Source organism: Pezoporus wallicus, unplaced genomic scaffold (assembly GCF_028554395.1).
Source record: "Pezoporus wallicus isolate ANWC-B61680 ecotype Strahan unplaced genomic scaffold, APGP_CSIRO_Pwel_v1 contig_6401, whole genome shotgun sequence".
In the NCBI taxonomy this organism is placed as follows: domain Eukaryota; kingdom Metazoa; phylum Chordata; class Aves; order Psittaciformes; family Psittacidae; genus Pezoporus; species Pezoporus wallicus.
In genome coordinates, this window is record NW_026638608.1 from 3869479 (window position 1) to 3880993 (window position 11515).

At 45.9% G+C, this 11515-nt stretch overlaps 1 protein-coding gene across 1 annotated transcript in view; it reads right to left on the minus strand.

Moving 5' to 3' along the window:
- Window positions 1–4168: 4168 nt before the first annotated feature.
- MED13L (mediator complex subunit 13L) overlaps window positions 4169–11515 on the minus strand; it is a 185786-nt gene continuing 178439 nt past the window's right edge. The window contains exons 29-31 of the mRNA XM_057411295.1: window positions 9870–10031; window positions 7820–7932; window positions 4169–7107 (exon numbers count right to left, since the gene is read on the minus strand). Coding sequence (XP_057267278.1) covers window positions 6975–7107; window positions 7820–7932; window positions 9870–10031 — 408 coding nt within the window. The 3' untranslated portion in view covers window positions 4169–6974. The remainder of the gene's footprint in view (window positions 7108–7819; window positions 7933–9869; window positions 10032–11515) is intronic.

An 11515-nucleotide genomic window follows, 5' to 3' on the forward strand; every position in this document is an offset into this window, starting at 1 on the left:
GATGCGTGTAGTTCAGTTTGGGTTTCAAAGCCTGCTCCAGGAGGAATCCGCAGTTCCATTTCCCATCAAACCGTGACCCCTGCTGGAAGCCACGGGACGTGACGGCCACTTGTTCATACTGGAGACATCCCGGCACAGAGCGGGTTAGAAGTGACTCACTGACATGTCACAGCTGCCACCGGCAGCAGGAATCAGAGAACTAAAGCACAGTTGATTAAACAAGACTTTAAAAGCAGACTGAGATGAGCTCTGAGGCAGAAGCTCTTCCCTGTGAGGGTGCTGAGGCGCTGGCACAGGGTGCCCAGAGAAGCTGTGGCTGCCCCATCCCTGGCAGTGTTCAAGGCCAGGTTGGACACAGGGGCTTGGAGCAAGCTGCTCTAGTGGAAGGGGTCCCTGCCTGTGGCAGGGGTTGGAGCTGGAGGAGCTTTAAGGTCCCTTCCAACCCAAACCATTCCGTGATTCACCCAATTGCAAAGTTAAAAACCTGGATGATTCTCTGGTTTTCCTATCTGGAGGATTCAGTTTTATGGAATTGCTGGATCCTGGGGGCTTTCTGTGCAGGGAGGGGGGTGTGTCTGTGCCTTTTGAATTGGGATTGTGGATGTCAGAATCAGCTGGCATGACGTTCTCAGCTCGAGGTTGCAGTGATGCAGTTCTCAGTGGTGTTTGTCCCCACGTTTGGACCAGGTTGACATTCCCAATGGCGTAAGATTGAAATGAAACCAAAGAGCACATGGGGCTGGTGGCACAGGGTTAAACACACGTCTCCTTTACTGTGCGAGGAAAATACATGCCATTTGTGAAGGCCCCAGCCCTGCTATGGTGCTGCATGGCCTGAATCAGCTTTCCGCTGGCCTGGGTCTTTGAACAGGCCCCAGCTGGAGGGAGGATCTGCGCCTGTGCCGTAAGGGGATGTTGGGGTGTAGGTGACAGCTCTCCCCCAGGAGCAGGTGAAATGTCTGTCAGACAGCAGGGGCACGGGCAGCAGGACAGAGGCCACGCTGCTGGATGTAACAGCAGAGGAGGAGATGGGTTAAGAACTGAAACCCAAGCCATGGTGTTAACAGCACCAGGGGCCAGGAATTCCTTCTCCCATTCTGCCAGCCGTGGGGCACACTGTGGAGCAGGCAGAGGTGCCAGTGAGCTCTGGCAGGTGTTGCCCTTGGTTTGTGTTGCAGGACCACAGAAGAGCTGTGCTTCTGTTGAGTGCCAGCAGTTGCAGTGTCCGCGCTGGCTCTCTGGCCTTGATGCTCAATACTTTCTTATTTGGTTTTGGTTTCTTAATGGTATCGCAATTCTGACAGGTTTTAAGAAGTAGTTCTTACAGCACAAGAGCAAATGCTTGTACAGACAAACGAACATGTGTGAACGTGTATAGCTTACATAAATTTAGTTATAAATCACTATAAATGCTTATAGCATGGCTGGCAAGTCCCAGCCTAGAACCAGAGCAAGGGCTGTCCTTGCACTGAGGGTCCCAGGTCTGGGTACTGCAGCTCTCTCAGTGGCAGCACGCAAGTTGGTGGTGTCTCAGTGTTTTGAAGAGCATTTTATGCTCACCAAAATAGGCCTGAGGTTTATATATCCTGTGCAAGCCCCAAGGGATGCAGCTTTGATACCTGGTAAAGGAAGAGTCAGTTAAGCATAAAGCAGGGCCTCTGCCCACATAAACATTTGTTAAAGTGTTAAGGTTCAGTTTCAAAATAGGGAAGTGGAAGCAGCATCATTTTATAAACACTCTTTGTTGTAGAAGACCAAAGATTTCCTGTTTGGGGATCTCGGGGCTGGTTCCATTTCCACTACACATGGTGAGAGCCTGCCCATAAACCTGGTGTTTACTTGCAGGGCTCCTGATGCTTTCTCCATGTGCTCCAACTGCTTTCAGGTGGCCACAATGTTCTGCCAAAACCAGGAATGGCAGCTGGAAAAAGAAAAGCAGTATTTCTTGTCAGCCTCATCTTTACAACCTTCTTCTTCATTGGTAGTAAGAGACCCCAGCACTGCACCCATGCGTCAAGTATTACACGCCGTTGTTACACATCGACTGAGGTTTTAGTGTTTTCGTTCAATCCTGCTTTACAGTCCTCATGGAACAGGGTATTTAATTGTAGCTTTTGTCTTCAAAGGTAATGAATTAGCCACAAAGTGCTCTTCATGTAAAAACAGTGCTCTGCAGTAATTCCATGCATTTAGAGCACTCAGTGGAAGGCTGAAGTGGAACTATGCTGTGAGACCTTGTACAAGTTAATTCTACCATGTCATTTATTACAGATCTATCAATAGTAAAGTGAAATAAAGATGAAAGCTTGAAAGATTAAAAAAAAGGGCAAACCCATAAAGACTATTTTTATAACTAAATGCAGGACTGTGTGTAGGAAATCCCCAGTAAAGCAGCCACGAAACTGAGTGGCAATTCCTTGATAAGAGGGAGCTATTACTGGATGCAAGTGCAGGCTCTGTCTCTTCCTAGCTTGTGGTTCTTTCGGTGCTCTCTGCGAGGAGCTACCTGCAGCCATCGGTTCTGAGAGCAGTTGGGGTCTGCAGAAACTCTCACATCCTGTTGGCCATCACCACCACTGACAAGAGATGGCTCCCACGAGAGGCACGGGTGAGTCAGGGCAGATGGAGCACAAAGGATGGTTGTAGTTTGCTGCTCGTTTTGCTTGTTTAAGAGGAAGGCAAGGGCTGGGGTATTTCAAATATACTTAGGGAGGGCACAGAGCTGTCAATTCTTTAAGCACAGAATATTATATTGTCCTGGGTTCAGCAGTAGCAGTCATTTTTCTCCTTAGTAGCTGGTGCAGTGCTGTGGTTTTGACTTTCAGCCTGAGAACAGCGCTGGTAACACCGATGCTTTTAGATGCTGCTCAGTAATGTTTAGTCTGACCAAGGACTTTGTGAGTCTCATGCTCTGCCAGGGAGGAGGGGAAGCCAGGAGGAAGCAGAGATGGGACACCTGGCCCAAAGTAGCCAAAGAGGTATTCCATACCACAGCACGTCATGCACACTATATAACCTAGGAGCAGTTACCCGGAAGGGCTGGTTCACTGCTCGGTCAGGCTGGGTATCGGTCAGTGGGTGGTGAGCGGTTGTATTCTCCTCCCCTTATCATTATTGGTGGCAGCAGCAGTGGTTTGTGTTATACCTTAGTTACTGGACTGCTCTTACCTCAGCCTGTGGGAGTTAATTCTTTCGATTCTCCTCCCCATTCCTCCAGGAGCAGGGGGATGAAAAGGGGGGGGAGTGAGCGGGCGGCTGCATGGGTCTGGATTGCCGGCTGGGCTTAAACCACAACATCTGTATTACCTGAAGATTCCAAGTTCTGTCTAAACTTTTCCTATGGAGAAGAATGCAAAATGAACCTCGGGTCTTGTTAAGGTCTAACACTGGGAAAGGGTCTGGCTGTTTACCAGTTTCTTGCACTGTGTTTGGAAATGAACCTGCTACCTACAGAATGTCTCTGTTTGAAGGGCCCTGGCTCAGGGCAGGTAAGATTCAACCAGAATGCTCAAGGACCTGTCCAAGTGAGTCTTCAGCTTGTCCAGGATGGGGGTTCTGCAGCTCCACTGAGCAGCCCAAAGCAGCAGATCTGGTTTCATGTACCTCTTTAATCTGGGCTAATGCACTGCACTTGTGTCTCACCCTCCTGCAGGGGGACTGATCCACCCTGAGATCTCCCCTAAACACTTACCTGCTGCAAAAAGAGCTCTCAAGCTCTGACTGGGAAGCTCTTGTGAGGACCACTGCGGCACCAGATGACCCCAGGTTGCTTCCACCCACCCCCTGGGGCAGAATTCTACCTGTTAACCTCAGCAGTTCCATTGGTGGCACCAAAACTCTCCCAACAAACGTGATTTTCAATAGCGTGACTCTTCCGTTCTGCTTTTACTTCCACTGGAAAGTCCTGGACAGTCCTGCTGCGTGTGGACCTTCCCACATTCCCACGTGAAAGGGGGGCTGATGAAGCTGTGGCCTTCTCACCAGGCAGCGCACAGAGAAGGCAGGAACCAGGTTAGTTCAGGGAGTGCAGCAGCGCCTGTCTCAAAAGTAAATGACAATTAAAGAGCCTTTAAATGATGCTCAGTTCTGTTCATACCACACGGAATCTGCACTGCAGGACCGTGAGAGTTAAAGCAAATCCTTGCAAGAAGAAAACTCCACCAACAGCTTCAGTAATTCAATAATTTATTCATCTAAAAAAGTGTGTAAAAGTATATAGCTCTCATCCACAAGGTATATATGAATGACATTTAAAATGGAGGTCTTTATTATTATTGTTTCTTTTATCAAAGTCTGTTTTTAGTGTATTGTACCAGCGATAACTGCGGATCTAAAATGAACTTCACATTTTTTTTTGCTGTTTTCTCTCAAATTGTCGCCTGGATAGAAAAGAAGCTTCACTGCAAAATGCTCCGAGAAAAAAAACCAACCAAAAACCCAAACCCAAACCAAAATAAAGAGAGAGAAAGTCAGAACTCCCCCGAAATGTACAGCTTTTACAGTTAAAAAAGGTTCGGAAATATACATCCAAGCATGCTGCCCCCCCCCGCCCGGTAGCTCAAACAACTGTAATAATAAGAGTTCTAATAACTCGGATTTAGGCAGGAATTTCCAAAGGTAGAAAGAAAACCAGGAAAATAAAATACCTTTCTGCACTCTGTAGGAAAGCCGGGGCTTTACATTTCAGCTGAAGTCAGTAAAAAACTCACAAGGAAAATAATGCATATTTAAGGGAAATATTATACAGAACTTTTCACACTGAAGTACATAAGGGTTTTTTTTTCTTTAAAATCTATTGCCATTCATTTCTTTTGCACAAAAACGTATAAATATGTCACCAGCTTCTCTTAACTTAAAAACATTAAATAAAAAGACACCAGATGAAAACTTCTCCTCTCGCTGCCCTTGGTTGCGGTTTGCAGTTTTGCTTAGAACCAGGTTTGCTGGGGCAGAAACGCCCCCCGGATAAAAACGGCCCCGTTAAAAAGAATAACCAAAAATAAGAATAATCCAAAGTTCCGATGAATCCTGGGAACAAAGAACCCCCGAATGGTAAAAGATTACAAATGGCTACTTTACAGTTCGTCCTCCCCAAGTTAAATCTGTTTATACAAGTTTACAATCTTCATCTTTTTATGCTCTTCAAAAGGCCTTGAGAATTTTCTTTTCTGATTAAGAAAAAATAGTCCTGCAATATTTTTAAAGTCAATTTTACACTGTACACATTAGATACAAACGCTTTGCTATCAGGTTTGTCTTTTTTCACCTATACATTGCAAAGAGGATACCCACATGGGAGGGGTGGCGCAGAGAACAACATCATCCATTTACAGGTCACGTCTCTGCCTCCACCTTCTCATGACACAAGCCTTTTTTTTTTCTTTTATATAATTTGCTTTAAATGTTACATTATCTCAAGAAAAATACTTTTTAAAATCATAGATTTTCCTTTTTTTTTTCTTCTTTTTTTTTTTTAACCAGAACATGAAAGTCTTTTGGAAGAACTTTAAAATTGGTGGGTTTTTCTCCACAGATAGACACCAAGGTCACAGAGCCTGATCAAAGTGCCCGACCCCTCCTGAGGCAGCCCCTGCCCGCTGCACAGTGCAACAACAAACATTAGAAAACGGAGTTTAAATAGAAACCCCTTGAAGCCTGGAATGAAGGAGTCATAAAAATACTTCAATTAGCCATTAACCTTTACAATGGCAATCATTTTCCTAAACAAAGTCACTTTGCCACCACAGTGGTAGAACTTCAAGTACTAATTTAATGATATAATTTTTAAAAATTATTTCTTTGAAATAATATTCCTATAGTCAGAAAAAATACACCAGATTTGGAACTGATTTCGTGTAAACAAAAACCATCGGTTTTGGATATGTACATGGACGAGCCTGCCCCAGCTCAAGGGCGACTTGGGTTTCAGTAAATACTTTTCTAACACCACTAAATTCACTGGAAATATATTTCAATCATAGCTCTACAATAGATTCATTTACCACTTCCCGTGGGCCCTCACAGCGGGCTTTAAAGTATTTTTTCTCCCTACCTCTCACTCACTCACTCTCTTCCATTAGGTAGTGTTATCCTTCATTGAACACTGGCCGTCTCGTGCTTTAAGCAGGCTGAGTGCAGGTGAGAAGTCCTTAGGACACAAGGGTGCCCTTCCAGACTGCGTGTCCCTGCCCAGCTCGGGTTGTGACGAGCTTCAGGTTTGATTTCTAGGTCAGAAGAGTGAGAGGTCTGTAGATAAATAACCCTACAGTGGAACGGAGCTGGATTTTGAAGAGATTCGACTGTTCCTGGTCCTTTATAATTTAATCCCTCCCCTCCCCAAACCTCAAAATAAATAAAGTATCTCCAGACCATTCATATCTACATGGACAGGTAACAAATGCATGCATTCATCCCAATCCACTCTGACAGGAACTCCAGGTAGACAGAAAACTCCAATATTTATACGAGACTACAACTGCGTGGGGTTTGGTTTGGTGGTTTTTGTTCTGTTCCTCCCGCAAAGTCCCAGCTGACGATGATCAAACAACAAAACAAGTTGTGGACAACCCAAACTGGTCACTACAAGGTGTTTTTCCTTGCAGGGCTGAAACTGCTCTTGGTTGTTTCTCAGAGTTCCCAATGCAAAAAGATACTGCTAAGTCTTCCTTAAAAAAATAAAGTATCAAAAAAAAGCATCACACTGACCAGTAGTTACTGGGCCACCAAACTAACACTGGCTTGAGGTTACTGTGTTCACTGTTCTTGGATGTTCCCAGATTTTGGACTGAAGCTGCCAGAGATGTTAATGGGTACTTGAGTTTTGAACACTGCAGAATTCACACGTGCTCTTGGAGGAACAGAAGCACAGCACAGGACTGGTCTGAAGAGAAGCAAAATAGGGATCTTTGCAGATTGTGGCACGTTTCTCAGGTCAAGGGGAGAAGAAGCCAGAAGAACAAGTGCTTTTCTATCTATTAGAGTATATTCATGATGGCGTTGTACAACTGAGTGAGCACCACGAAGTGGACAGGAAGGCAGGAGCTGCGATCCTGAGTGGCAGGGTTACACGTAAGCCAGGACAGTGCATTGTACTGCTCCAAAACGAACCTGCAGAGAGACACACAGAGAAATGAAACTGGGATCATTTACTGCTTCCTCTCTTGGCTTCTCTAATGATGTTCTTGGAGGTGTCTCTGGTTCCTCCCAGAGACAGACTCATGTGGACTGCCTGGCTGGACTAACGCTGGCGGGGCCGGCGCAGGAAGAAACTCCCTGAAAAGGGGAGAATGGGAAGCAGGAATTTTTAGGTTTAAGATGTGTGAACTTGAACGAAGCTATTCAAGTGTAGGCCCTCCCCAGCACACAGCTGAGATCTGGGTATCACAGAGGTTCAAATCCCACCGCCTTCAAGGCCTTGAGTCCTGAACACGTCTAAGGACTCTCTGGGCAACCCTTGCCAGCATTTGATCACACTTCTTGATGCTCATTTCTCGGTTAAGCGCATGTTTGCTCCCTGCCTGCTGCCTCATAGAAGAGATCTTTCAGTCCCCAACACGTGGGATGGAGGCAAGCACATCCCTGTATTAACTCAGGAAGAGTATCTCTTTTCTATCCCAATTCCTAAGACACCAGTATCAGAAAAGTACTGTTATCTCCTTCTGTAGGTCAGTTTGGTTTGGTCAGTAAAAGTAATGACTGGCACAGGCCAGATTAGCCCACTCAGTAAACAGAACACTGGGAGATGAAGAGGTCCCCCTGGAATTGCAGAGATCAATCCCCAGAACCTTAGGGAAGAAATGCAAATCCCAAGAGGCCTTACCTCAAGACATCTGATGTAGTTTTAGAGTCAAGGGGGTGAGGAACTCGCTGAGAATTTCTGGCAGGTAGAAGCTCATCTGTCTGCGCTACAGAGATATGGTGATGTAGTGAGGCCTGTGTAGAGGAAAAGAGCACAGATTAACTCTTCACAGAGCAAGATTCACACTGAACAAATACCTTTTGAGTTGTCTCAGGACACCATGGCAAGTTGGTGATTCTGCACTGACCCCACCATGACCATGTGTATTTCCAGGCTCCATAATGGCTACATTTTTGAATAAACTCACTTCTCTGACTAGAATGAAGGATCTTGAAAGAAAACACTGAATTCTGTTCTAGATGTTAGCCGGGGAGAAGTGATGAGGGGAAACACTTGGGAAGTGTCAGGGGTTCTTTTGGCACTGCAGTATCAAACTCCGCAGTAGGAGCCAGTGGCAGAGGACCACGTGGAGGTGGTGTCTGAGCAGATGGCACACTGCTGCCGTTGCTCTGTGCTGGCACACTTTCTGCCTGCCTTCCCGTTCTGCTGGCGCAGGGCTCCTGCATTCGTTTACACAGGAGCAGGAAAGGGATTTCTTCTTGATCTTGAGCAACCATGTAAGCCTTTCAGTGGGCAGCTGGATACGCCACACAGCCTGCCAAGGCACTGCCTCTTTTATACTCCTCCAATTATGGCGCACGCATTAGAGATGAAATACTGCAGCATAAAAATCCTTCATCCAAATCAAAGATGACTTCAGTCTCTATGCCTCACGTGCCGTGCAAGTTTCCTGGTCGCAGCACTGTGCAGTATAACAGAGACAGATCCCTGCTCCCTGTCCAAACCAAACCAGCATGGTCCCAGTCACACTAAAGGTTTCATTCAGCCTAGATCTGAGAGCCCAATTGGGCTGGGCTGGGGTGGTGGGGCAGGGAGGGAGGATGGCTCCTGCTCTGCTGCAAATGGAGTACAAGCTTACAGAAGAATTCCTAACGTTGCCTGGAGCTCTGCTGACTGGGTTTTACTGCTGGAACTGAAACATGCTCTCCAGATTACTCATTCACAAAAAAGGGTAGTTTTCACTTTATCATAAAACTTCATCTCTAGCTCCAGAACCACGGTGGCTTATTTTGTGCATTATTTTGAGATCTCTGTTTTGGCAGCTGAAGGAAAAGCATGCAGGGAAATCTATCCCTGAAGAGCACAGAGTAAGCAGTAAGGTTCAGTATTTACTGGTGGAGGTGCTATGCAGCCTGCCACGCCAAGTGCAAGTCATTGTTAGCATCAGTCCCAACGTTGCTTTTTCTGCATGAGAAAAGAACTGAGACACTGCTGACTGCCTCAGAGACATGGATGAGGGAGTTCACTTGAGAGACTCACAAAAATGTTTAGTATCTGTTACTCATGCTGGGAATGTGTGAAGTGGTACTAACTTGATTATTGTACACGTTGTTTGCTTTAATAGTTACATGCTGCTATCCAAGGCAGGTTTTTCACCTTTCAATGATCACTAGTTCACTTTTTGGCTTCATTCAAATAGGCAGCTGTATGACACTCTAGGGGGATCAGTGACTCTAGCAGTTGCATCAGTTCTGCTGTATACATGTCACAAGCACTTGCATTTCTGCAATGGAGGGTATCAGCTTCCCTCTGACACTACAGACTCCACTGTGCAACTTTTACAACTGGGGAAATAGACATGTAGAGTAAATGCTCTGTCTGGAGGTGCTACTCGCTTTTACTCTGTGTCACAACTGGGTTATGGCAGAAGACATCTCTCCTGTCTTAGGCTGACTGAAAATGGAAACTGGAATACCCCTGTAATACCAGACACAGCTGGGATGATTCTGTGTTTAGAAGCTGTCAATCTACTCCATTTTCAGGTAAGGGCCTTTAGCAACAGAGAATTATGTTTTAATAGGCCAAGTAAATTCAAACCTAAAATTGCATTTCCGTTTCCAGAACTGTCGCAGCTGCGGTAACATGCAAAGCCAGCATTTTGGAAGAAAGCTCACAGCATGTTAGTGGAATTCTAATTGTGTTTCCCCTGTGAAAGGATACCAAGACAGACCTTCAGGAAGAGCGGACACTGGTTTTGGGCCTGAGGGCAGGATGACCAGAACCACTGCGGGAGATTCTCAGCTTTGGCAGTCGATACGAAGTATCCAAGAGCAAGAGGCTGCTGCTTCAGTTCTTCAGGGGCTTCCCTGGAAAGGAGACGTTCCCCTTGGCTCTGAAAGGAGAGTTGGGAAGGCAGGTTGTTACTCCATGTTATACACCTCACTCCAACAACATCGATTTTGTTTACTAATTACTCAGTATTTAAATCAGTTCTGTTCTGAATGAGCTCTCTTTTAATCATTCACGAATCTTAGTCAAAGTTGTCTAATCCCTTCCTTTTTCCCCTGTAGCTGGGCTCCCCAGGCTTGTGTTCCAGAATCCCTTTAGATGGTCTTTCAGCTTGTGGAAGGATGTGTTACACACTCAGATATGGAAGAACGGAGAGTGTCTGCATCGTTGTTAGTTTGGTTGTGTCTGGTTTTTCAGTAACTTATGTTGAGAGCTTAATAAAACCAGGGTACACTTGCTGCTCCTTGCTGTGGACACAGGACGCTGTGCTTTGGTTTTATTTGTACTACTGCACTGGGGAAGTGTAGGGGGAAAGGAAGTAACCGTCCTGCCTTGCAGCTTATGTCACTCACTCATTTATTCATGCACTGTATTTTTTGCAGTATTCATTACTCATGTTCTCATTATGCAACAAAACCCATTATTTAGTGAGGAGAGAGTTAAACAACAAGAGACCAGCTATAAAACTAAATTAATGGGCATGTATGTTTGTGATTTGATTTCTGGAGTAAAACTGACCTGAACCTTCCATACCCATGGCTTGTGAGTAGCAACCCATGTTGCTGCGAGCCTGTTTACCCCATCCTGTGTGTATCTGCACACAGCCTCACCTATCTGGAACCACAGCGCCAAGCCTGCCAGGATCTCCTCAGCTACCAGAAGGGGTGTTTGCTGTTCCGTTCTAGAGGACATTCCTATTTTACACACATTTGGGGTTTTTTTTGGAAACACCCTTTATTATTTTGCTCCACCCCTGGCAGTGTTTAAGGCCAGGTTGGGCAGAGCCTTGGGTGACACGGTCTAGTGTGAGGCAGCCCTGCCCATGGAAGGAGGGCTGGAACTGGATGATGTTAAGGTCCTTTCCAAGCCAAACCATTCTGTGATTCATAAAGGAAAAGCCCAAAAGATGCCTGTGAACTATTTTAGCTCGTAACTTATCTCAGAAGAACTGGAATAGCAGCTCCTTTAACCCATAAACATCTTCTAAGTCAACGGGTTAGAAGACTCCACTATACAGAAACTGGCTTAACCACACCGCCTTCACTGCTAGTCCTTCAAGCAGGTACTTCTCCAGCAGCAGTGCCTCGACCAGGAATCCAAGGCAGTTAAACACCCCATAAAGGCAGGGGAGGCTGCGGCTCAGGAGCCAGGCAGCCAAGTGCCTGCTGAGCACTGAGGACACGCGGCGCTGAACCGCAGCAATCAATTACGGGTTACATGGACGGAGGCGCGACCTTCCCCGACCCACGAGGTAATGATCACACGCTGCTGCTTTTGTCAACCCCAAAATTACACAGCAATTACCAGGCCCTCGTTAATGGTTAAACTGAATTACTCTGACAGGTTCGTCTAGAAATGGCTTGTCCA